The 27,161-nt window shown below is 46.9% G+C and overlaps 1 protein-coding gene across 4 annotated transcripts in view; it reads right to left on the minus strand.

The window, feature by feature from the left end:
• Positions 1-1,169: 1,169 nt before the first annotated feature.
• SENP1 (SUMO specific peptidase 1) overlaps positions 1,170-27,161 on the minus strand; it is a 54,330-nt gene continuing 28,338 nt past the window's right edge. For 3 of the 4 annotated variants that reach the window (XM_089304831.1, XM_051850442.3, XM_051850441.3), the window contains exons 7-18: positions 26,346-26,449; positions 25,977-26,263; positions 22,403-22,457; positions 19,534-19,572; positions 18,928-19,012; positions 18,563-18,718; positions 16,424-16,555; positions 5,826-6,029; positions 5,225-5,304; positions 4,299-4,383; positions 3,699-3,794; positions 1,170-2,846 (exon numbers count right to left, since the gene is read on the minus strand). In XM_089304831.1, coding sequence (XP_089160957.1) covers positions 2,784-2,846; positions 3,699-3,794; positions 4,299-4,383; positions 5,225-5,304; positions 5,826-6,029; positions 16,424-16,555; positions 18,563-18,718; positions 18,928-19,012; positions 19,534-19,572; positions 22,403-22,457; positions 25,977-26,263; positions 26,346-26,449 — 1,386 coding nt within the window. In that variant the 3' untranslated portion in view covers positions 1,170-2,783. The remainder of the gene's footprint in view (positions 2,847-3,698; positions 3,795-4,298; positions 4,384-5,224; positions 5,305-5,825; positions 6,030-16,423; positions 16,556-18,562; positions 18,719-18,927; positions 19,013-19,533; positions 19,573-22,402; positions 22,458-25,976; positions 26,264-26,345; positions 26,450-27,161) is intronic. The other variant, XM_089304832.1, reaches the window with a different exon arrangement.

The following is a 27,161-nucleotide window of genomic DNA, read 5'->3' on the forward strand; positions in this document are numbered from 1 at the left end:
AATAAATAAAAGCTTTAAAAAAACAAAAACACGTGGTAGGTACAAGTGCAGCATGCCGCCCGTTTGGATCGACAATAGGTCAGGCAGCTAAGACTGCCCTTTCAGCTCTGAGGGGAGAAGCAGTGGCAGGACAAGCCACGTGCCAGCCGTCCCTCCTCTGGCAGGGCCACAGCAGAAGCACTGGGGCTCCTGCACAAACCCTCCCCTCCAGCACCACAGAAAACCAGCTGTTAACAGGCTGAGGTGGTTCTGTCCACCCTGGGCCCACTATACCCTGGGGTGGCACTGCTGCGGCAGCGAGTGGAAGCTGCTTGTCTGACCACAGGAGTGACAGCACATAGTGGCAGGAGGCACCTCACAGAGGAGTCAGCCCTAAACAGGACTCCTGGGACCAACAGGATGTGACCAGACACCGTGCCCGACTGTCCTGTCCCCAGGGACGGGGCGGCTGCCCAGACTGGCATCTACGCTTTTCACCCAAGTACTCCCTTTCTGGTGGAAGAAGACTATCGTGAGGGCCGAACACACAGGGGAGCGGAGGGTGGGACAAGAAAGCAGGAGCTACACGACAGCAGTGATGCCCGCAGCAGGGGATGCATCAAAGCCCACCCCAAACGAAGGACACGGCTCCCTGATCTGGTCCCACTCCCACTGCTGGAGCTCCGCATGTGGTTCCCACGGAGCACCAGGCCACAGCCTCTGCCTCAGACTGCCCCATCCCTACCTGGTCTGGGGTGGTGGTGATGTCAGGGTCACTCCCTTCTGCCCTGCACAGAACTGCAATGGAGAAAGGGGTCAAGTGCAGACCGGCTCAACAAGTCCTTATATATTTTCCAAAGTGCTTCTCTTGCATGTTTCATTTTCTGCTACACATGGCAATAAATACTTTTGCTTTGGTCTATACAAAAAGTCTCTGAGAAAGGTAAGACAGATGTCTAAATGGAAACAATAAATACAGAACTATCTTCTTTAGAATCTCCTCAGACAAAAGTGAGATAGCCTGAAAAATTCAGGTCTTTCGCTTTGCAGTACAAGTCCACATCACAGAGCCACCTTTCGATGATCACTTAAGTACAGGAAGTACCAGGAACTGGACAGTATTCCAGGAATCTTGCAGCAAGCCTGGAAGTCACAGCTTCCTAAAAGAGACTGTGAAAGGTCCCAGTAACTCATGTACAGAAAGCTATTTATTTCCTACAGAAAACATAAAGGGGGGGGGGTGGGAAAGGAGGAGAGAAGTAGAGAAGGAAGACAGCGAGGAGGGGGTGGGGGAAGAAGCACACACACGCGGCCCCCAAGGCAGGCAGGTATGAGAAAAGCAGGACGTCAAGACACCCAGTCACTGGAGTGAAAACAGGTACCATTCAGTTAACAATGGAATATTTAAAAAAAATAGTTTTCTTTTCAAATTGTAACTTGTGGTAAAACATAGAAAAATGTACTAAACAAGCTTGGTATAAAACAGAGTAAAATCTTCCATAAGCCCAGGGAGAAAGCACAACGCTGCAAAGGGTGGGTCCAGGGAGACTTCATACAAAACTACCTATGACGATACAGAAAAGTAGAAAACGTTCCTGTCTGGGAATGAAGTACAAAATGACACTGGCACAGGGTCATCTCACTATCTAAGCCTGAGGAGCTCTCAGGGTGGGGGAGGTGCCAGGAAGAAAAAAGGAGCCGCCGCTCTAGGCCTCAGGTGCATCAGCCCAAACCCCACGCCGCCACAGCCTCGGCCCCTCAGCCGGAGCTCATCCGGGCCTCAAGGCGCCCTGTTGGGAAGTACACAGACACCCTACGCATAGGGCGGGAGCTGTGTGTGCTGAAATTTGGAAAACGGGAATCAATCTACAGGCTAAATGGTGAACACATTCAGTCTTTCTTTTTTAAAAAGCATATCCCTGTAAAATATATAAAATTCTCTGCGGTCAGAAATGCAGTTAAACTAAGTCGCCACAGACCAACCAGACCTGCATTTATCTAGTGTGGAATTTCGGGCTCAAGACTGAGGCCCTTCTTCTTGGCCAGGGGCAGGCGGCAGTGTGAGTGGCTTCCCCACTTGGCTGCTCTGCTGAGCTGCTCCTTGGTGGGTCTTCCCTGTTATCATGTTCCTTCCCTATGCAAACCCTACTTTTAAGGAAAGGACTGCTTGGGACCTTGGGGGTCCGCCCAGGGCTCAAGTGCTGTGCCTCAGGGTGGGAGCAGCTACTGATGAGAAACAGCCTTGTCTCACACACGGGGCACTGAACAGCAACAGTCCTGGAGGAGGGCTCAGCACCCCAGAGTCCAGCTCACAGTCACATTCCTGACTACGCAGGGTGGAAGTTGTCCTCGTGTGTACGGATGCTCGTGCACGGATATGCTGGTGGTTCATAGCCCTGCCTTCCGCCCATGCCCTTTCCTACATCCTAGTAAGGCCAGAGAGGAGTTTATAGGGAACCAAGATTCTTTCCAAGCTTTTCTCAGTGCCCGCATTAGGGGCCAAGTGAGGCTGGAGCCCTTAGAAAACAAGATGGCAGAACTGAAGACGTGAAGAGAGACGCTCTTCAGCTCAGTCAGGGATGTCCCTCACCCCTTTCACAGCACCAACATTTCTTTGCAAAAATAGTATCTGAGATACAAAAGGAAAGGCAGATGTGCTTGTGAACGCATCTCGCCAGGGCCTGGTCCGGAGCAAGGGTTCTACAAGAACAGAGGGCCGGGAGCAGCTGTTTCCAAGGTCTCTGGCCACAGACAGCAAAGATCTGGTCCCTCACAAGGTCGACGCCTGCCGACCAGGACAGTCTTCACAAGAGCTTCCTGTGCAGGATCTCCCAGGCCATCCGCTTCCGGAAGTACGGCATGTGTTGCTGTGGGGACAGAGACAGCCTTAGTTTCCACTCCCTTCACCTCCACCCAGGTCTGTGTCCCCGCGTTCCTCTCTTCCTCATGGCATTCCACTATCACCATCACAGGTGTGCTTTGGGTCTTTCACCTTTATCCATTTTTGATGACGTGTGGCTTTTTTCTTTCCATTGCTTTTTTCTATTGCTAGTCCTATTGCTGCAGCCTTGGAAGTCACACTGGACGTGGCCAGGAGTTCCCAGGCTATGCAAAACTTTTGAGTGGTGTCCAACAAGTCCTCTCTGTTGAACTTTTAAGAGGAGATGACCCTGAGGCCTAAAAGGAAAAGCTCACCTGCCAGGAGACGAGTTAAGGGAAACTCAAGACCAGCTCAGTCTGCCAAAGGGTTAATGTGAGAAAACCTGACAAAGCCACTAGTTCAGACACAGGGAGAGAGACAAGTGGAGAACACATCGGAACAAGCCTCCACCCACCTCAGTCCCTGAAGGACCACATGGACAGAAATGACCCCTGTGCACTAACGAGAGGGCTGGCCAGCGGCATCAAGGGAGCAGCATAACTGGACGAGGGTGCGGCCTGCTCTGAAACCTGAGGCTCACCCTGAACAGAGCAAAATGGAAGGAAACCTGCTCTGCTCCCAGCTCTGTTTCTGAGAGGCTCTGAAGAAGGCTGGGGGAGGCAGGCAGAGAAGAGGGCTCTGTACTCAGCTAGCATTCCTTAACTCCAACAGTGCGGGATGCACAGTCACCCGATGCAGCCCATCATTGCCTGTCTTCTGTGATGGGTACAGGCAAGGGAGCACCAGTCAGGGCAGAGTCCCCCATGGAGAGCGTGTAAGCTGCCGGGGCTCAGTTCACCTGTGTGAAGTTGATTGGTCTGTCTTTGGTAATACAGTCAGCATATTTGCAGGCAAACATGCCACAGTCACTTCCATTCATCTGCTGTGGAATTTCCTGAAAGATCAACAACAAAGACAAAATCTGTCCAACTTTCCTTCTTAGATTAAATTAGGAACCAAAGGGTATACATTTTACAGGTTCCCCTATTCTGAGTGGCTGACCCTGGTCTCCTGCTCAGGACAACAAATGCACACAGAAAACAAGACACTGGTGTTTCAGCCGGGTGCGTGCATTGTGTGTGATGAACCACAGACGCAGCTCAGATTTCCACGGTTCCCAGGGTGTAAAGACTGGTCCTTCCTCCACAGGTCCGTGTGTCAGCAAATGTTTCCCATAGGAGTGAAAAACGTGGCAGTACTGTTGTGCACTTATAAAAGGCAGTTCTACATCAGAAACTACCACCAGATTTCCCACAAAAGGCTCGATCAGGGCCAAACAACCAAGATGAAGTCAGGCTGGGAACTAAGAGAGAAGGGGACCCAGGAACCAAGAGGGGAAACCCTTTCCTCCCCCAAACGTAAGCTCTCCGGGGCTCCACCTCATCTGCATGAAATGTACCTGGCTTTTCTTGCTGAAGAGCTGCCAGCCGTTGGTGTCAAACTCTTTCCTTTTCTTGTCCATGCTTTCTTGCTTTAGGTATTGCCTAAGGTGTTGGAAGAGAATGAGATGAGCTGTGGGACATGCAGGACAGCTGCTCCCCAAGAACAGGCACAGTTCTGGAGAAGACGGGCCCTGACTGGCAAGCTCCCTCTGGAGCAGTGCTGCCTCTCCCAACTCCCACAGCTGACGCCCCCAGCCCACGGGGGACATGGCCCCAGACTATGCCACCCAGGCTCCTTCCACTTAGTGCCCCTTCTGAGGAAGAACCTCTGGCTCTTTGCCCTGGTTGTCTACGGTCTTTCAGGACTCAATCTAATAGACAGAAATCCATGTCTGCCAATGTGGAGGCACCTGCTGGCTCGGCCTGGCTCTCCTGTGTGAATCGCAATCCCAACTGCCACAACTCAGGAGAACGAAGAGCACAGAGCGTGCAGAGACTGCAGATAGCCTGCCTTTCTGGATCCGACCTCTTCCTCCCATTCAGGCTACACTGAAGAATGGCGCAGAGACTGGAGTGCTACAGTGAGCAGTGGGACGGGGCATATGGACTTTGCATTCTGGTTCGCAGCAGAGCCACTAGCTAGGATCTGGCAATGCACAGTCAGCGCTGTGGGTCTTGGTTTCTCCGTGTGAACATCAGGAGCTTGGATTCAAAGATTCCTAAGAAATGCTGGCATCTCCATCTACCCATCCACTCTGCATTTTAGTGCACCAGGCCAGCAACTGCCCCATGTTTCTGGCAATGTTACATTATGTTTACAGTTTACTTGGATTTAAAATATCCATTATTACTAAGTAGGAAGATTTTTTAATCACCTCACTGAAGAAACACACAGTTGGATTCGGTTGCCAGAAACAATCTAAGCCCTCAAAGGCCTACTTACAAGAGGGTCCTGCAGGCTTCCGTGTTTACCCCTCCCATCGAGTCGTAATACGTAATGCTCTTCTTTCTGAAGTCCACCACCTAGGAATAAGAGGAAATCTATTTAAACACTGCAAAAGATCGGTTTCTCAGCTGGACCCTGGAACCTTCTGCTAGACTTCCTGCAAAACCACAGCAAGTGCGGCTGGTGCTCCACTCACAAGGAAGAGCAAGGGCAGTATTTACACAGACCCACGGGTGGCCCCACTGCCACCCTGAAGCCTTTCTCTGGTGCTCCTGGCCTGCTCTTAAGAGAGGGAAGACGGACACCTTGAGACCCTCCCCCTTGCAGACTCAGAAAGCGGGCGAGGACTCTACCCGCAGAAATTTCCTTTCAGCTTTATCAAGTGTAATTCAAATCAGATCGTGAAATAACTTTTACACCTTTATTACCACATAAAGTATCTGCCACTCTTGACAAGAAGCACATCAACTGGCTCCTTAGCCAACCTGCTGCTGAATGCTGCTCTCGGTGGTAGTGCTTCTCATACCAGTGCCAGTGCCGTGCTCCCCGACGATGCACACTGCTTCTAGATAGTATCCAAAGTACAGGATGTACTCACGGCAAGACACCAGTGCACTCCCAGGTGAATGGGCACCAGAAGAATGTCAACAGAAAACACATCCACTTTCTTTGTCCAGCGCTTCACTGCCTGATAACCGGCTGTTTTTAACTTAGTGAAGAAAAAAGTGTTGAATGCATGTACACTTGGAAATCCCTTCTCTTTACTTCGCTCCATCAGCATATTCATGTAGAAATTGATGATCTGTGGGAGGAAATGATACGTATTAGAAGACACACAGACTTTTCAAAATGGTTCCAATACATAAGGAAAAACCAGTTTCTTACATTATTGTTTCCTCATCAATCCCATTAAATCTTCAATACCCAAGAGTCTCCTTTCCCTATATCAAATTCTCACTAGAAGCAAGAGGCTCACGTAGTTGCTACAACAAGAGGAGAAAGAGCCGGTGTGTTTCCTAGGCCACTGGAGGCACAGACGGACAGATGCCAGCCAGAAGACCAGTACAAGAGTGAAAGTCGGGGGCCGGCACTGTGGCATAGCGGGTGAAGCTGCCGCCTGCAGTGCCGGAATCCCATATGGGCGCCAGTTTGAGTCCTGGCTGCTCCACTTCTGACCCAGCTCTCTGCTATGGCCTGGGAAAGCAGTAGAAGATGGCCCAAGTGTCTGGGCCCCTGCACCCACACTGGCAACCTGGAGGAAGCTCCTGGCTCCTGGCTTCAGATCGGTGCAGTTGCAGCCAACTGAAGAGTGAACCAGCAGATGGAAGACCTCTCTCTCTCTGCCTCTCCTCTCTCTGTGTAACTCTGATTTTCAAATAAAAATAAATAAATCTTTAAAAAAGAAAACAAAAAGACTGAGAGTCGGGAGGAAGGACTGTCCAGAGGGAAAAGGGAGGCAACGCGGGCAGCTGATCAAACACATTAGCTGCTACTTTAAGTTACAGGGACTGCGAGAGTGAGCGGAACACCAAAATGCTGAGTTCAGGTGGAGCTCATGCTAATTCAGCGCCCATCAAGAATTTAAACCTAAATGAGGGTCCCCTGCTTTCGCACAGGGACGAGAGCGCTGCTCCTTGACTGAAGACTGCCTTTTCAGCCTCAACAGCTGTGCTGCAAAGGCAAACTGCTTCTGTTTCAAGTAGAACCAATTCCTAGGACCAGCCACCAGCAGTAAACTGACAGCAGCTCAGCCAAATCACATGGCTGTGGGATAAGCAGGAGTCTGCCCTGTCCGTTCTCTCGTCGTCTTCATTTCTGCTGATGTGCTTTCAGATGCCAGACGGGCGAGGGCTGTGCCTTGCTGTTAACGAAACAATGCCTCTGCGGACAGTGACTCTTTGGTCTTTGGTTCCTTTTAGGCCCAGGACTCCCTGATACCAAACCCTGAAAGTTTCTGGGCCAGAATGTACTGCAAGCGGACTTTACGTGGCCAGCTGAGGCCAGGCCGGTGTCTGTCAACTCCCAGGAATGAATGGCCTGACTGATCCAGAGCTTGGAAATACGACCAAGAAAACAGGCACATTTTTCAGAATGCGCTTTGAGAAATGGGAAAAGGCCCCCATCCTTTGACAAATATTTACACACCAGGATGCCAGAGCAGTGAGCTACCGCCCAACAGTAGGCAACTGCATACTAGGTAGGCAGCAGGGAACTGCCAGGAACACACCGGAGCCCGGTCTGGACCAGAGAAAGGGCCTACAGAGGAGGGTGCCAGGCAGCCACAGGGAAACCACTCAGCCCAAGGCAAGGCTCTGAGGACTGAAGGAGGACACTGTTCTCCGGCTGCTGTGCTCACGAGGGCATACCAGCCCTACAGACCCAGAGGACCCAGATGTGGCAAATTCTCTAACACATGGTACCTGGTAGAAAACTGGAGCTTAGCTGTTTTAAGCAACAACAACGAGTCAAGGAACAGTGTCTCAACTCCAGGTTTGTTTCCATCCGAGTCTCCCTGAGACCACAGTGTGGAAGGTGCCTCCAGGTCTGCAAAGGTACCAGGCACACAGGAGGGCCCAGCTGGTACGCACGGGTTTCCAGAGCATAAACCACACTCCCCAGTAAGCAGGGGCCAACTGACTCCCCTGGTTTCCCAACCATCCCATAACGAGCCATGTTATGCTATACCCTCAACCAAAGAGGAAGTGAGGATACAGGGGATCTGCCAGACCTATGAACCAAACCTTCCCAAGGGGCAGACAGATTACAACCTAACAGGCCCAATGACTAGAGGGAGGGGAAGGGAGTCGTCAGGCAGAATTAAGGCCAGCCACAGACGGACCTCCATGCACGAAAGCCATGCAGGTGAACGAGTGCCTCCCCCTCCAGGGCAATCCGAATCCTGAAGGACACCGACAGTATCGTGTATGCGTGAATGTTCTGGTTTTCATCAGGACGGAGCTCCAGAAACCAAATGACAGCTGGCTGGACTTCTACGACCTGAGTTTCTTTCTCTTCACATTCAGGGTAGGCAATGAAGCTGGAGACCGGAATGGCAGAGCAGCAACAGAGCTGGTTCAGGGTGAGCAGAGACCAGCACAGCAGAGCCGCAACAGAGCTGGTGCTTCCTGGGAGCACCTCCCTTCACTGCTGTCCTCGCCAAGTGTTCTCCACTGACAGCAACAATTTCCTCCACAGCCAACGGGCTAATCCCTGCTTGAGGGAGACCTGCCATCTTTCTCAGTTCCTGCGTCCCAGCAGGAGGGAGTATGGTGGCCTCAATGTTCCATCCCTAACTTAGCTAAGAATGTGTCATCTGACTGATACCTGGGGCAGAAGTCACACCCAAGTCTCTCGCCTCAGTTTTTCAGCTACTGCTGTGTTCGAAAGAGCAAAATGCCTGTCGTTCAGCCAAAACACAATCACACCACAAAAATCAGCTATGGCCGAGTACAAAGAGTGCTCCATGCCATCTCACAGGCGAAGGCTGAAGATGGAGGAAAAGGAAAGGAAGCTGTGGTGGTCACAGCACTTGCCAATGCTCTGTGAAGACAAGGGTCGCCCTCTTCTGCACACAGACTCTCTGAGCTATAGCAGACCCTAAGTCCCCTTTGAACAGGGGCTCAGAGCCGACGGGCCCATGACATCACTGCTCGTTTCTCTTCCTGGAGCCCACACTTGCCCTGTGCGCTGCTGCAGCTCCTGCTGCCTTCACAGCCCGGGTCACGAGCGTCTGCTTGTCTATGCAGTTCTGTTCGGGGTTGGCAGGGTTGTTTATAGTGTCCCGTTCCTTTGTGATTTTATTTGAAGCACTGCCAGGCTGAAGCTGAAAAAAACTCTTTAAAGAAAAGCTTACAATGTTTCAAACTAAGGATTCAACCCTCTTCCTGTGTGTGACCACGAGGACACAGATGACCATCTCGCCAACCCTGAAGTCTTGATTTTCAACCCTTCCCATGTTTATATTTTGAACCCTTCTATTTGGCTTGAAACAAGTTTTCTGGCAGTCACAAGAATGACAGTACTTCTGAGCAGAGACCAGAGCAACTTGTAAGGCACCACAGTCATTTTTCTAATTTTATTTCTCTAGACTGTCATCTTGACCTTCCCATCCTGACTCTTCAACTCCAGTTATCCTTGTCAATCACAAAGCCCAAAGATGAACCAAGCAGCAGCACCTGTGTGGCAGTGCAGAAGGCTGTTCTCATGACGGCTGACCTAACAGTAGCAAAGCCAAGAGGGCAGGCGTCCCTCACAGTGCACATGTACACAGGTGCTTCTCAATGCGAGGGTTAGTAAATTACTAGAACAACTGCTAAAGCCAGAGAGAGAGGACAGGCAGCACTCATTTTCATAGTCATTTATGGAGACTACTCTTCTCCATGCGACCTTGCACAAATACTGGACTGGCTCTAAGAACCTCTTCAAAGACGTAAACTCTAACAGTGTGGGAGTCAAAGAATCCTTTCCGTCTAACCCACCACACCCGCTAACCAACCTTCCTCACATGGCCTGATTTTTTCCCTTCTGCATTCAGTTTTGATTCCCTAAGGAAAACTCCTTCCAGTGCTGGGTTCGTCTAGCTGGATTAGCTGTTCCTTGTCTTTACTGAGTGCATGCTGACTTAACTCCGCCTCAGAACAATTCTGAGGCTATGACCCATGTTCACACAACTGCACTCCACAGCCAGGCTGCCAGACACAAAGCACCTACCCTGTTCCCAGCTGACTCTGGTCCTTCCTTACCAGTTCCTGCTCCTTGCCCACTTGTCCCCATTCTCCCGTCGACAGACCAGCCTAGTGATGCAGGACCTCCTTCCAGGGATGACGCTTACCAGGCAGGCAAACACCCACCCAGGCAGCCAGGCCTCTGTCTGAACTCCTCTTCCCCGTCCCTCACCCCTTACATTTCCTGATTTTTTTTTTTTTCCTCATGCTACTTCCCTAGTAAGTAAACTGAAAAATACAGTATCCTAGTGGCCTATTGCTTTTCTGATCTGAAAACTTGTAATAATTAATATGGATTTGCAAAGTAAAACCAAGAGAGGTCTGTTGGCTATTTTTCTGACTCATCCACATAAATCAGCAGCGAGGACCTGGAGGGAAGGGACAGAAACAGGCAATACTGCACAGTCACCATGCTTCTCCAAATGGCACTGGGCACAGTGGGCTCTGTCAGGGAGAAAGAGTTCCCAGCCTCAACGTCTGAGTGCGTGGATTCACCTACCTGTTTCCGTCTTCCATGGCTTACTGCTCTTCTGTCTATTTCTTCTATCAATGACTGAGAGCAAAACCATGCAACCTAATTTACGCCATTTGCCTACTTCTCCTTTCAGCTGGCTCAGTTTTTGCTTCTCACATTCTGAAGCTGTTTGTTACTGAGCTTTAAGTATTCAGGCTGCTAAGCCTTCCTGATGAACTGACCCTGGCATCATTACATGCTCCCTTGATCACTGGCAATATTCCTCACTCTGAAACCCACTTTGTATAGTATTTAGTCACTTTTCTCTTTCTTTTGCTTACTGTTTGGAGAGTATATTTCCCATTCTTTCATTTTCATAAATTTTTCTGGGTCTTTACATTCAAACTGGGTACTTGTAGACAGCCTTTTTATTTATTTTTTTTTAAACTTAATCTGATCACCTCTGCCTTCTACCTGGATGTTTTCCCTACTCTGTCCAACATGTAAGCACCAGCCAAGGTGCTTGAGCACCTAACTATGCCTGACTCACCTCAGGTGTGCTCCACGTGTAAAATGCACACATTTCAAAGAAATCTCTAATGAGATTTTAATATTGATCATACGCCAAAAGACATATTTTTGATATACTGAGCTAATAACATACATAACTGAAGTTAATGTTACTTGCTGATTTCTATTTTAATGTAAAGTAGACAGTTTCAAATTAGACATGTGGGTCAATTTTACACAAACGTTTACACAATCCCCTGGATGACACACATTTAATATTGACAGGGACAGCTCTTTTGTTTTGTATGTCCCATTTGTTACTTGTATTTTTTTCTACTTTTGGATATTTATTTCACTTTTTCCTTCATTATTGACTTATTAACTCTCTATTTTGCTTTTTGGAGGTTGCTCTAAGGCTCACACTCTGCTTCTAACTTTATATCTAACTTCACACGATACCACGCCCCCTCACATACAGCCTAAGAAACCTACAGCAGAAGTATACACGTCTGTTGTCTCTTCCTTTGTCCCACCCCGGACGATCTTACTTGCTGGTGAAACAGACCCCACAGTGAGTAGCTTCAGTTCTGCTTCAGTCAGCTGTCTTAAAACGAGAGCATTTCCACAGTTCCTCCTTCCTCTGTGTAGACCGACCGATATTTTCTTTCTCTTCAAAGAATACAAGGTTTCGGCCGGTGCCGTGGCTCAATGGGCTAATCCTCCGCCGCGCTAGCACACCGGGTTCTAGTCCCGGTCGGGGTGCCGGATTCTGTCCCGGTTGCCCCTCTTCCAGGCCAGCTCTCTGCTGTGGCCCAGGAGTGCAGTGGAGGAAGGCCCAAGTGCTTGGGCCCTGCACCCGTACGGGAGACCAGGAAAAGCACTTGGCTCCTGGCTTCGGATTGGCACAGTGTGCCGGCCGTGGCGGCCATTGGAGGGTGAACCAACAGTAAAGGAAGACCTTTCTCTCTCTCTCTCTCTCTCACTGTCCACTCTGCCTGTCAAAAATAAAATAAATAAATTTAAAAAAACATTTAAGAATACAAGGTTTCTTATACGTGTCTGCTGGTGATCAATTTTCTTAGCATCTGTGTGTCTGAAACAGGAGAGCTTATTTCTTGAAAGCTGACACCTCTTTTTTACCTTCAGACTTCCTCCCTGGCCTGTCTGGTTTCCAAGAGTTTAAAGAGGTAGCACGGTTTCTGACTCAATTTATTCTTATCTTTGTTCGTCTATACCTAATGTCTTTTTCCCTGTGGCTGCACCTAATGTTTTTCTCTTGATCACTTGGTTTTCAGTAATTTGACCATTACACACTTTAACGTAGTATTTCTGCTACTTGGGAGTACAATGAATTTCTTCTATTTGCCAGTTTACTGGTTTCAAATTTGGAAAATTCTCTACGGTTACTTCTTCCAACGCTTTTTCTGCTATCACCCATGCCCCACCCTTCTCTCTGCTTCGAGGCCGGGTGCCACTCACAGCTGCCCGATGCTCATGTCACCTTTCTCTTGCTCTTTCCCGTTTCATTTTAGATGGTTTCCAATGCTCCATCTTCAAGTTCACAATTTTTTTTCTTCTGAATTGCACAGGTACTATTACTGATATCACCGCTTGTACTTTTCTTATTCCAGATACACTTTCATCTCTGGAAGTTCAAAGTGAGTCTTTCACAGCCCACAGTCTTCTCCTGGTAACATCTGCTTTCTGCCCCTTCCTGAACACCTGGAGTAACCCTCTCATACCTGCTCTGATACTGTTTGCCAGCTCTATCATTTTGTTCATTTCTGGGTGCTTCTAGAGGTTCATTTTCCCCCTGATCCTAAATCCCATTTCTGTTCCTGTTTGTGTACCTGGTAATTTTTTATTGGATGCTGGGCACTGGGCATTTTATGCTGCTGGGTTTTGCTGTAGCCCTTTCAATATTGCTGGTTGTTTTCTGCCACACATTACTTGGTCAGTTTCCAGTCTGAGGCTTGTTTCTAAGTTGTGTCACAGCGGGTCCAGAGCAGTCCCACTCCTGAGGGCTCTGTTCCACACCCACTGACTTAGCAGGATATCCTCCCTGACTGCTTAGAACATGAACTGTTCTCATCACCTGTGCTGGCCGTGAGACCGCTCAGACTCCATCTCTGGGCAGTCTTATCCCCAGCCTTTTAAAGCTGCTTCTCATACTCACACAAATCAGTTTCTGCCAAAGACTCGGGAGCTCCCACGCACAGTTCTGTCAGGCTGGAGAAATCACACTGCTTCACTCACCAAGAGTCTCTCAGGAACTGCTGTTCTGTATTGCCTGTTACATGGGATCTGAACATTCCATTGCAAATGAAAGGGTCACTCTTGTCCCTTGTCACACTATGACCTGGACTTGCACGTCTGAGTCAGGCCCACATCTGTCCAGTGTTCTGAAAAACTGGCCTCAGAGCTGCAGAGACACCTGGCCACAAGCAGAAATACAAAGCCCACAGGAGGCTTCTCAGCTCACTGACTTCACTTCTTTAAGAGCCAGGGACTCCGGAGGTCATCTCAGGACTCAATCTCTGGGAGTCACTCGGTAATTTCTAGTATTGACAGCCATTTGAAATATTTCCCTGTGTGTCTTGGGACTTATGGTCTCCTTGTACAACTAATTCCTTCTCTCTTTTACCTTATCCTGTCTACCTATCACATGTTTCTATGAGTAACAGATCTCCTGATCCACACAAAAATCTCCATCTATAACCTCCCTCTCATTTTATCAGTCCTCAGCCTTTTGTAGTCTTTCCAAGGTATGCAGTTTCTACAGGCCACTTTTGAGAAATCAGATTTTCTTATATTGAGGTAAAATGTCAACCCCGTTAATCATTAGTCCTTTGAAACTATACAGAATTTAACCAAATTCCTTATATATAAACCTATTCAAGAAAAAAATTTTTTAATTTATTTGGGAGTCAGAAAGACAGCAAAAGAATGACAGACAGAGTTCTCATTTGCTGGTTCACTCTACAAATGCCTGCAACAGCCAGGCCTGGGCTGGGGACAAATCCAGGAGCCCAGCACAATCCAGGTCTCCCACACGGGTCTCAGGAACCCAATCACCTGAGCCATCACCAGTGCTTCCCAGGGACTGCATCGGCAGGAAGGTGGAGTCAGGACCTGAAGCTAAGAATCAAACCCAGGCATTCCGACGTGGGATGCAGGTGTCACAATCACTAAGCTAAATCCTTGCTCTCACAGAAAAGAAAAAAAAAAAAAAAACAACGTTTGAACGCATTACAGGCACAGGCACTGCAGTATGTTCTTCTGTTAGGAAAGAGACCAGAGAAAGGGTATCCTAATGGCTTTCTGTACATATACATCAAATGTAAGGTTTTTGGATTTTATTTTCTCTGGAAGTGAAATCTAACTCTTTGAATTCCTGGTTTCATATTCCTCAACTATAAAATGTAAAGCATAGTATATCAGCAGCTTATTTTGGGAAAAGCTTTAATATGTCCTGTGAAACTGACAAGATACATATAAAAAGGGAATGGTTTATCAATGAAAACATCTATTTGAGGGAAGAATAGGACTTAAGAGAGGGCAAAGTACTTTCAAAAGGAGACTGAGTTCACAATTGAGAAAAAGAATTAAGTGTCTATAAGTGTGTACCAGCACTTTAGCACTAACACTCCATCACAAGGTAGCTTCTGCAGGGCACTAACTACAGCCTGAGAGGTGTGGTACTTTCAGACATACTTTTCACGATCAGCCGGGACACTTTGAAGGTTAACATTATTCTGAATTCAGAAGAAAAGCCCTCCCTAAAAAGGTATGGGTAGGTGTGGAAGGGATAAAGCAGAAGGAACCTCTCTTTCCTCTCATCTCCTCTGCACGCTAGAAACCCAGCCTCTGCCGGTCCAAGGAATGGGGAAATTGTCCCGGTGGCTGTTGCTCCTCATCCAGGCAACTTCCACAGGCAACAGCATCAGCTCAGACCCTGCTCATTGGTGCCCCCTAGCAGGTTCTACAGAAACCACTGCAAACAGGCAACAATCCCTTTAAATCTACCTCTCCAACAGTGGCAGGCAAAAAAATGGCAAAAGACCCAAGATCAAGAACAATTTATGAAAGGACACTTTTGATTATTCTGGATTTTTAATTCCCCTTTTGATTTGGTAAGCTCTTTTTTTCCCCCTATGATTTGACTCAATCTTCTAATATATATACGAGCCAAAAGAAGGGGAACTTCCTCCAAAGAAAGACAATACCAAACCAAGCCTTCACTACGGTTCTGGGTCATAAATATTAGGGAGTGATGAACTTCGGAACCTTTCATGTTATAAACTGACCAGTGGCAAAGAGATGGAAGCTAGTCCACCGGGCCCCAGAGAAAATCAATAATACCATGTATGTGAAACACAGATCCTAAATTCTGTACATCTCATTTTGAGACAGAATCCAATGTAAGATTCTGAGGCAATATGACACAGTTTGGTCTGAATCTTGGCTCTGCTACTTACTGGCTGTATCACCTTGTTTCTCTATCTGTAGAATGGAGATGATGAGACGACAATATCTACGTCCAAGGGTGTGGTGAGTATTCCAAAAGCAGAATACAGACACACTTAGAATAGTGCCCGTGAGGTAACATGTGCTCAAAATCTATGCTCCAACTCCATTACTTAGATCGCTGTGGGCACACAAGAAAAGGACTTGGGTCTCTGGAATGTCTGGTGCTTACTACTCTGACAAAGCAAAAACCCGCCACAGCTGTGAGGTCTGAGTACACAACGGATATCAGGCAAGGACACTCCCAGAGGCTTAGGAGAGGGGGTATTCAGGAAAAGGTAGCCCAGCCTGTTTTCCTCTTTTGTTGTAAAAACAACCCTGTGAGACGCAGAGTGCTCCTACAGGGTTAGGGATAGGACACATCAGTTTAAGGACTGTAGTGTAATCAACAAACTTAAAGTAACTGAAATTGGAAGGTGAGGATCCTGATTTACTTTTTCTTGCACTATTTAGTTAGAGTGTAACTTTTTCAGTAGCAGTCTAAAAAAATACCATGTACAAAGGGAGGCTATCTTAGAAAAATCCATCATTCATAATGTAAATGAGCTAAAACAAGTAGACACACAAAGGGACGTATCGACTTATCCCTATAGAAAAGTCCCAACGTTTTCCTTCGTGCTGCAACATGGTCAACTATTACATATTTGCTCAGAAGAGGCAATTTGCTCAGTAGGTGCTTTAAAAAAACATGAGAACACAAATGAGTGAGTGAGCTCTCCCTCAGTGTACAAATGTTACTGTAAGAAAAAGTAAATTCAATGTTTTCAAGACTTCAAAGTGCACATAAATCAACTGAGATGTCTGTCACCAACACCTGGCTCCCCGACATGGCCTCAGCCTGAGGAGAAGGGAGAGGGCTGAGAGGGGTTTCGCACAGGTCACCTGAGGACCACCTCTTAACAAACAGTGAAATACCGTCTTAATTCAGCTTCTACCTCATGTTCACTTCCTAGTTGTCTATAAAAACAAGTGTAGAAATACCTCATCATTGAGCCAATTCAGATGGTTTAGAGTCTGAATATCTTTGCGGGTAATAGTCAAACGGAATGCTTCACTGAGAACTTCATCCTGGTTGCCATTACGAAATACATTCTTTATTTCTTTCTCCATTTCCTAAAGGAACCAAAAGGTGTCAGAGATTAAACATACGCAAGTACATGGCTTTGAACAAAACAGGCTTTTCACCCAGCCGCACAATCCACAGACTATACAACAATAAACTAAGCAACAGTTTATCAATTTGCTGTTAATCAATTTACTTCCATTTAACATTCTGGTTCCTATTCTTCCAAACCATCTGATCCTCCCTTCTCTTTTTCAGAACGCGTTCAGATTCTGCTTCAAATTAATTTTTTTAAAGATTTTTTTTTAATTTGAAAGTCAGAGTTACACAGAGAGAGAAGAGGGAGGCACGGAGGGAGGGAGGGAGGGAGAGAGGTCTTTCATCTGCTGGTTCACTCCCCAGATGGCCACAACAGCCGGAGCTGTGCCGATCCCAAGCCAGGAGCCAGGAACTTCCTCTGGGTCTCCCACATGGGTGCAGGGGCCCAAGGGCTCGGGCCATCTTCTACTGCTTTCCCAGGCCATAGCAGAGAGCTGGATTGGAAGTGGAGCAGCCAGGTCTCGAACTGGCGCCCATGTGAGATGCCGGTGCTTCAGACCAGGGCTTTAACCCACTGCACCACAGCGCCTGCCCCCTCAAATTAATCCTTTAAAAAAATTTTTTTTTAAATTTTTTTTGCCAGGCAGAGTTAGACAGTGAGAGAGAGAGAGACAGAGAGAGAGTTAGACAGTGAGAGAGAGACAGAGAGAAAGGTCTTCCTTCCGTTGGTTTACTCCCCTAACGGCCACTACAGCCGGCGCTGTGCCGATCCGAAGCCAGAAGCCAGGTATTTCCTCCTGGTCTCCCATGCAGGTGCAGGGCCCCAAGTACTTGGGCCATCCTCCTCTGCCCTCCCGGGCCACAGCAGAGAGCTGGACTGGAAGAGGAGCAACCAGGACTAGTACCCGGCGCCCCAACCAGGACTAGAACCTGGGGTGCTGGCGCCACAGGCGGAGGATTAGCCAAGTGAGCCACGGCGCTGGCCTCAAATTAATTCTATTTTTTTTTAATTTTATTTATTTTTGACAGGCAGAGTGGACAGTGAGAGAGAGAGAGAGAGAGACAGAGAGAAAGGTCTTCCTTTTGCCATTGGTTCACCCTCCAATGGCCGGCGCGGCTGGCGCACCCGGCGCACCGCGCTGATCCGATGGCAGGAGCCAGGTACTTATCCTGGTCTCCCATGGGGTGCAGGGCCCAAGCACTTGGGCCATCCTCCACTGCACTCCCTGGCCACAGCAGAGAGCTGGCCTGGAAGAGGGGCAACCGGGACAGAATCCGGCACCCCGACTGGGACTAGAACCCGGTGTGCTGGCGCTGCAAGGCAGAGGATTAGCCTAGTGAGCCGCGGCACCGGCCCTCAAATTAATTCTTGAAGTCTAAATTTGCTATTGAATTTTCTAAGCCTAAGAGATGACTTAACTGTATTTTCTGTTTCTGGTCCAAAAGACTCCCTGAGAAAAAGCAGCTTTCACAAAAGGCAGTAAGGTAGTCAGAAAAGTATCTTTAGCAGCTGGTGGTGTAGCACAGGAGGTTACAGGAGTACCAGCTCGAGTCCTGCCTGTTCTGCTTCCAGCCCAGTTTCCTGCTAATGCTCCTGGGAAGGCAGCAGATGATGACCCAAGCACTTGGACCCCGCCATCCATGTGGGAGACCAGAACGGCCTTCCTGGCTCCTGGCTTTGGCTTGACCCAGACTTGGTTGTCGTGCCCACTTGGGGAAGGAAGCAGCAGATGGAAGATCTGCCTCTCTATCTCTGTTGCCCTGAGCCAGGAGCTTCTTCCAGGTCTCCCATGCGGGTGCAAGGGCCCAACGACTCAGGCCATCTTCTACTGCTTCCCCAGGCCGTAGCAGAGAGCTGGATCAGAAGGGGAGCAGCCAGGACTCGAACGGGCGCCCATATGGGATGCTGGCACTGCAGGCGGTGGCTTTACCTGCTATGCCACAGTGCTGACCCCAAAGCATTCTTTCTGAACAGAATAAATACTTACTGGTACAGGAATCCACAGTATGTAACTCACCTCTGTAATTTCAGGAAATTCATCTTCACTGTCAGTTAATTTATGACTTTTCTTTTCTGTTTCTTGGACGATCGTGACAGGGATCTCCTTCTCAAGAGGTACACGAAGACGCAGTTCTACTGAGTCATGAACTGAATGCTCCTGCTCGTGCAGTCTCTGGAAGACAGAACTTCAGAGTAAGTGGGATAAAGAAATCCACTATTTGTCTCGGGCACACTGCATATTACTGGCTAGAAAGATATAATACACTGTGCAATTAAACAGTAAATTATTCACAACTAAGTAACTCTTCCCGAACAGGTTCAGTTTGGATGTGATGTTTCTAAGTCTACCCCGCATGACCGACTGACTGATTGACTGGTCACCTGGTTTTGAAGCTGTAATGCCAGTGCTTTCTGCTCTTCAATCTGGCGCAACCTTTCCCGTGCTCGAGAATCATAAACACTAGTTCTAGGGAAAGAAAAGGGAAGAGACACAAACGTTTATCCCCTCATAGAACCATACACTGGGGCCGGTGCTGTGCTGAAACCATATGGTACAACTGAAATTCTTCCATTTTTATGGAAAAATTACAAAAATCAGAGAAGATGACACTGAGATTTTAATTTAAATGTTATATTTTGATTTTTAAAAAAATCACCAAGACCAGGAGGTCTGGATAACTCAGGTTCTTGAAATTGGACACTAAAGGCTTCCAGTGATTTTGAAAACTCCACAAACTTTACTTATTCAAAAAAATCAGTTTCACCAATGTCAAATAAGGGTGTTTACTTTCCTTCCTACATGGTAGCTAACTCTGAAACATCTTCCAGTTCAATTTAGCTTCAACAATTGTTATAGTTTTAATAAACCTGAGTATACAACTATATCATTTACAATAAAATTTCTAAAAAGTCAACAACCTAATTGGTAACACTTATTGACTGAAGTGAAGTGATTGAGAAGGAAAAATAGTATAAAAAACTGCTTACAATTCTTTGATCCACAGCTCTGCCTGGAAGAAAGTTGGGCTATGGGAGGGAGAGGGGAAGAAAGTGTGAAAAATGAACATGCAGCTTCTGAGAAAATCCACATATTTCACCAATCGCAGCCATCATTCAATAGTTTATAAGAACATTTTACAAGTACAGAACAAATAAAAGCTACCTAAATGATGGAACCTGGAATAATGGATGCAAATATTAATCATTTGCATACATATTAGTAAAAAGATGACCCAAACTTTAGCAGAGAAATTAAGTTTAGCATTGTTCCCTACTCACAGGAGAGGCCCACAATATGCAGAAGAGCAAAACACTTCTCAAGAGAAGATGTTGGCTACAATGTTACTTTTCCCAAGGACCCAGAATAACAGAGTCCTTCAGGATCTAACCAACTCTTAAGGGTTCGTGGGCTTTTTGCTAGTCTAACTGAACCAAAAGGGACCCAATCAAGCCACAAAATCACCCGTTCCAACAGCGAATGATCCAGTGAGCGAGGGCAGGGAGTCTGCAACACACCCCACTCCAAGACAAAGGCCAATACTGCTCCACAGGGCTCTTGTGGACAGTTCTGGTCACCTGGTGCTCAGCAGAGTCATAGACATGTGAACTGTCCTAGGGTCTTTGCTTTTCTCAAATTTCCCCAACTCCTTGAAAACCCCCAACTAAAGAAATCTACGAGAAACACATGGAAGACCAACAAACACTTCTCCAGAGGAAACAAGCGAACAGAATGTCTGCCTGGGAGTTAAGAGATGTGGAGTCCTGGAGCTGCCCCTAATTAGCTTTGGGATTCTGAGCCAGTCACTTCCATCGTCTCCAATTTCCAGATCTGTAAGATATGGTGACTACAGTCCTTTTCAGCTCTCCGATGTCTAAAACCTGTCTCTGTGAGAGCAAGCACAAGGGCTCCCAGGCCTCCCTGGCTCTTTGGCCTAACTCTTGTAAGCTTTTTTTCTCAACTAAGCTCTTTTTCCCAATCATCTTGTGGCTGGGCTTTGGCAAGAGAAATGCTGCCCTTCTTTTTTTTTGTTTTTAATATGTATTTATTTATTTGAAAGTCAGAGTTACACAGAGAGAAGGAGAGGCAGAGAGATCTTCGATCTGCTAGTTCGCTCTCCAATTGGCCACAACGGCCGGAGCTGAGCCGATCCAATCCTTAGCCAGGAGCCAGGAGCTTCCTCTGGGTCTTCCCAAATGGATGCAGGGACCCAAGGACTTGGGCCATCTTCTACTGCTTTCCCAGGCCACAGCAGAGAGCTGGATTGGAAATGGAGCAGCCGAGACTCAAACCAGCGCTTGTACAGGATGCGGGCACTGCCAGAGCGCCAGCCCCGAAATGCTACCCTTCTAATGCCTCCCTATTGTCACTGACGTTACGGGAGCCTATCCCCTTGGTTTCCTTATCAAAGAAATTTAACTTGACCAAAGTTACCTAAGGCTGAGAACAGAAGCCAGGTCTGACTTCAGAAATAAGGAATCCAAACTATAACATCTCTCTGACTTAACAAACAAAGAATTTTTAAAAATATCAAACACTCAGAACATACACAGGAGCCACCAAGAAGTAGGGGAACTGAAATGAGGAAGACTGTTGAGTGACCGCTAACCTTCTCAAGGGAAAACCCGTATGTGGCAAAGGCATAGCAACCTAAGTAGTGACCTACTGGGTTACAGATGAGAAAATACTTGATCCCTCCCTGAGAAGTAAGGCTTCATCCACAGAAGCCCACAAATGAGTGGAGACTTAAAAAGATGACTACTTCCAGATACACAAGCTCAGGAAGAGAGCATATTCCACACAGAGGGACCACAGAATGTGAAGGCCACAAAATGAATACCACACTCAGAAACTGAAAGCAACTCAGCACACAAGAGTGTGACACAGAGGCTGATGTTGTGGCATGGTGGGTTAAGCTGCTGCTTGGGATGCTTGCATCCCAAACTTTAGTGCTGGTTTGAGTCCCAGCTACTCTGTGCTTCCAGTCCAGCTTCCTGGTAATGCACTGGGAGGCAGCTGATGATGGCTCAAGTGCTTGGGCCCCTGCCACCCATGTGGGAGACCCTGAGGGAGATTCTGGCTCCTAGTTTCAGCCTGGACTAGCCCTGGCTGTTGTGGGCATTTGGACAGTGAACCACTATATGGAGGATCTGCCCCTCTGCCTTCCAAACAAAATAAACTTTGAAAGAAAAGAAAGAGAGGGACAGAGAGACCCACATTTCCACATGGCTCTCTCTGGTCAACTGTTCCGGGATCCTAGACTTGCCCTGAGCACCTAGGTTGTGAACCCAATCCGAGGCTTGTTTCCTTCACAGCACATACTACCAAGCACATGACAGCACCTCATAAAGGTTGTGGGAAAACAGAATCAGAAAGTAAGTTCATTTTGGTGCAAAAAACTTTGAAATACATGCAGAGTTCTTTTGTAACACATTTTCCACAAACTTGCAGAAGACTTCCATGTTCAATATCTGTTCCCCAATATTACCCTAGACTAACATGCCACCTCTTGGAGAGCAGGCACTTCAGCTTGTCCTCCGCACACAGCAGGTACTCAACAAACACCTACTATAGCAAAGGATGCAGGACGGAAAGTGAGACCTGTGGTAGAATTGCTCTGCACACCCATTTCAGAGTCTGGTCTTAACTCGACACCCAAGAGGCCAACCCCGAAGGGATTTAACAGATGACCATCAAAGGAATCTCATGAATGAAAGCTCCATCTGTCTGCAGGATGCAAGATCAGTTACAAAGTCACTGAAATGACCCAAACAACACACAACAGATCTGAACGCAGGCAGTGAAGAAAACACGCGTAAAGAGAGGAAAAACAGTAAGAAGACCTTTTTCCAGAATTACCTGGGAGTGGGAGTCTGGGAATCTTTCACTTTGAGTAAAATCACAGAGTCTGATCCTAAACAAAGAAACACAAGAGCATCTCATTACTAGCAGAACTCCACACAGCTAACACTTTGTACACGTCTTAGTTTAAGTTTTCATACTTTGTTACACTCTATTTTCACAACTCTTTGATATTTTATGAATATAAAAGCAGCATAACATCTAAGGACAAAGATAGGATGGGAAAGGGAGAGAGAGAGACAGAGAGACAGAGAGAGGCAGGAGACCAGAGTGAGCCTGCTTCACAAGGACGGAAGCCACCTGGACACAAGCATCAAAGGCTTTCGTGTATCATCCGCCGTGAAACTGATGAGGAGCAAGAGAAGGAGAAGGGAGGGGCTGTGGAGTGAAGAGGGAGGAGGAGGAGCAAGAAATGGCACTACAGGAAGAGTCTAAAGCAGCAGATTAAAAAAAAAAGATACAGAATCTATCATTTATTCTCTGTGACAGGAATCCCACAGTGCTATGAGCAGAACCTCATTCAGAGTATTTACCAAATCGCACAAAGAGGGAACCACACACTGCACTGCAGTGCACTTGCTCCAGGTTACCTGTGTCTAAACATCTGCCACACAAAGTACATTTATGAAGTTAAAGAGCATTCCGGGCTTTTCTTAAACGACAGTTCACAGGAAATCACCTCACAAAATGAAATTCACGTGTTCACGAGTATCTGTGGCTATACAATGATGCCACCAAAAATTTTAATCCCTAAATGAGAATTTTCAGAATGTGATGAAGGAAAGGATAGTATCCAAGAGAGTGCTCCATCAGCCAAGGTCGCAACATCAAAACCTGTTTTAAGTTATGCACCTAACTACATAACAAATATATACACCATGTATCCAAAGGAAGAGGAAACTAAGAAAACAAAGAAACCCACAACAGTAAAATCTTTTTTTTTTTTTTTAATTTATTTGACAGGTAGAGTTAGACAGTGAGAGAGAGAGAGACAGAGAGAAAGGTCTTCCTTCCGTTGGTTCACCCCCCCAAATGGCCGCTATGCATGGAGCTATGCCAATCCAAAGCCAAGAGCCAGGTGATTCTCCCTGGTCTCCCACGCGGGTGCAGGCACCCAAGCACTTGGGCCATCCTCCACTGCCATCCCGGGCCACAGCAGAGAGCTAGACTGGAAGAGCAGCAACCGGGACTAGAACCCAGCACCCACATGGGATGCCAGTGCCGCAGGCGGAGGATTAACCAAGTGAGCCACGGCACCAGCCCCTGCCACAGTAAAATCTTACCTGGAATACTAAGAGACTAAATATTCTGGTTAACTTAAAGTTAGATAAAGACTGCTTTTGTTTCTAAAACTTGCTGACAACAATTCTAAGATGCATAAACCCACTACAGAGGTACAGTATTTTATATACTTAAGTATTTATAATACTCACTTGATGTCTCAAAATTTCAAAAACCTCAGAGCACTTCATTTTCATTGCAAAGTAACAAAAACAGAGAAAGTGCTGAAGAAATTGGGCTGAATATATTGTATATTGTGACTCCAGACTCTGCTCAGGAAGTCAGTTCTTTTTTTTTTTTTTTTTTTTTTAAGATCTGGCCGGTGCCGTGGCTCACTAGGTTAATCCTCCACCTGCGACACCAGCATCCCATGTGGGTGCCGGGTTCTAGTCCCGGCTGCTCCTCTTCCAGTCCAGCTCTCTGCTGTGGCCGGGAGGGCAGTGGACGATGGCCCAAGTGCTTGGGTCCCTGCACCTGCATGGGAGACCAGGAAGAAGCACCTGGCTCCTGGCTTTGGATCAGTGCAGCACTGGCCGTAGTGGTCATTTGGGGGGTGAACCAAAGGAGGGAAGACCTTTCTCTCTGTCTCTCTCTCTCTCACTGTCAACTCTACCTGTCAAATAAATAAATAAATAAAAAAGATTTGTTCATTTGAAAGCCGGAGTTACAAAGAGGAGAGGAGAGGCAGAGAGACCGAGAGAGAGAGGTCTTCCATGCGCTGGTCGACTCCCCAATCAGCCACAACTGCCTGAACTGTGCCGATCTGAAGCCAGGAGCCAGGAGCTTCTTCCGGGTCTCCTACATGGGTGCAGGGGCCCAAGGGCTCGGGCCATCTTCTACTGCTTTCCCAGGCCATAGCAGAGAGCTAGATTGGAAGTGGAGCAGCTGGGACTTGAACCGGTGCCCATATGGGATGCTGGCACTGCAGGCGGCAGCTTTACCCGCTCTGTCACAGTGCCAGCCCCTAGTCAGTTCTTAAAATATCATAGGGGGGCCAGCCCTGTGGCATAGTGGGCCAAGCCTCAGCCTGTGGTGCCGGCATCCCATATGGGTGCGGGTTCCTAGATTGTCCTCTTTTGATCCAGCTGTCTGCTATGGTCTGGGAAAGCAATAGAAGATGGCCCAAGTGCTTGGGCCCCTGCCCTTGCGTGCAAGACCTGGAGGAAGCTCCTGGCTCTTGGCTTTGGATCAGCCCAGCTCCAAAGGTTGAGGCCATCTAGTGAGTGAACCAGAGGACAGAAGACCTTTCTCTCTGTAACTTTAGCTGTCAAGTAAATAATAAAATCAAATCTTAAAAAAAAAAAAAAAAAAGTAACTGTTTACCATTTTAAAAAAAATTTACAGGGGCCGGGGCTATGGCATAGTGGGTAAAGCTGCCTCCTGTAGCACTGGCATCCCGTATGTGCATGGTTCGAGTCCTGGCTGCTTCACTTCTGATCTAGCTCCCTGCTAATGCATCTGGTAAAGCAGAAGACACCCCAAGTGCTTGGACCCTGCACCTGGAAGAAAGTCCTAGCTTCTAGCTTCAGATTGGCACAAGTGGCCATTGCAGCCATTTGGTGAGTGAACTAGCAGATGGAAGATTTCTCTCTCCCTCTTTCCTTTTCTTTAACTCTTTTGAATAATTAAATAAATCTTTTTAAAAATTATATCAAATTGGGGCTGGCAATATGGTGCAGTGGGTTAAAGCCCCGGCCTGAAGTGCAGGCATCCCATATGAGCACCAGTTCTAGTCCCGGCTGTTCCTCTTCCAATCCAGCTCTCTGCTATGGCCTGGGAAAGCAGTAGAAGATGCTTTCTCCCTGCACCCACGTGGGAGACTCGGAAGAAGGTGCATGTCTTTCAAAACCATAGGAAAAAAATGATCTGTTCAAGGAAATAAAGAAAGAAAAAAATACAAAGTAAAGGGAAATGCAAAGCTCTAACGTGAAAGTGATTTACTCATCGAAAGACAATTCCCACACTGAATTAAAACGTATGATCTAGCAATACACAGTCTGGAAGAGACAAGTTTTTAAAAAGGGTAGGACAAATAAAAACAAAGGAATGGAACAAGGCAAATATGAACCAAAAAAAAAAAAAAATTATAACAAATCACTGCATCTCAATGGAAGAAAACAAGACTCTGTAGGTTTAATTTACCCATGGCAACGGTCAGCTGAATTAACTATATTTAAAGTATCTTATATGCTATTTAAGTTATATGTGTATTATAATGTTGCCTGTGATAGATGCAAAATAGTTAGTTGGCTATTAAATTAAAAATGTAGTGGTGCAACACCATTTTTACCTTCAGATTGTGAATTTGAAGCTGGTAAGTTGTCTGGCTGATGTGGAAGAGGGTGATGACGGAGGGGTTGATGAAGAGGGTCTGGATCTTTGGATCCAAATATAACAACATCTGGGGTGTAAGAGGAGAGGGAACATACACTGTGGGGTGGCTGTTCTTGTGCAGCTACAATGCTGGCAGATCCAGAGGACGAAGTATCAGAGCCAATTATCTGAGATGCACAAGAGCTTCCATTTTTAAATAGTGAGTCTTTCAAAACATTCTTACTGGAACTAAGACATCGAGACCTAGCAAAAGAAGAAAATAGTTTGACTATCAGGTAACAAACTGTAGAATCAAATTCATCTGAAATGTACTTCTGCAACTTACAAGTGCAAAGGAAAATGTGTCGTGGGTTTTGCTACAGAAAACTGTTTCCCTGTGACCATCTGTAGCAGCTGTCTGTAGATCTCCTTTTCTTCTTCTTGAACTGTCTGTGGGAGAAAACAAAACTTTTACACAATTCAATGATGCAAGTACTTCTCAAAGGATCATCCAGATGGGGTCCCAGAAGCTTGGCCAAGACTCAGGCACAGCCATGAAAATGACTGAGAAACACAGTAGTACGTTAAGGGTATTCTAGAAAATTATGAAACATGTGGAAGAGGAATTGAGTAAAGTAAGTAACAGTATACTTTGGAATATTATGCGGCAGCCACGTGAGAGTACACAGACTATACGGTATGAAACCAGAAGGCTAGTCATTTTTGCCAAAGGACAGAGTCCTACAATGAAAACATGTGAGGACCTCCACAGTAAGATCTCAACAAATCCCTTGGCTCCTGAGATCCTGCTAGAAACACAAGAAAGTAAGCAGAGCAGACACAATCAGTTAGGATGGGAGAGCTCGCCCACAGCGCCCCACTCCACCCAAGCACAGCGCTTTCCAGACCTGACTTTCATCTTCAGCACTCACAAGAGCATTTCAAAAACTTCAAGGAAAAGTTTATCTTGGTGAAAAAATGTCGCAACCCCTGGGGCATTCAAAACAATCATGAAAATGTTAATTATGAAAAAACAATGCAGTTCACAACTTTTTTGCACCAAAGTATCTTCTAATTGTTTTTTCTATGAACTTTCAAAAGCACCCTCATGTTTACTTTCTGTTCTCCTGTAAGTCTCAATGCTAAAGTCAGAGAACATCAC

This window comes from Oryctolagus cuniculus, chromosome 9, assembly GCF_051225735.1.
Source record: "Oryctolagus cuniculus isolate XC-2025 breed Fujian yellow rabbit chromosome 9, ASM5122573v1, whole genome shotgun sequence".
Classification (NCBI taxonomy): domain Eukaryota; kingdom Metazoa; phylum Chordata; class Mammalia; order Lagomorpha; family Leporidae; genus Oryctolagus; species Oryctolagus cuniculus.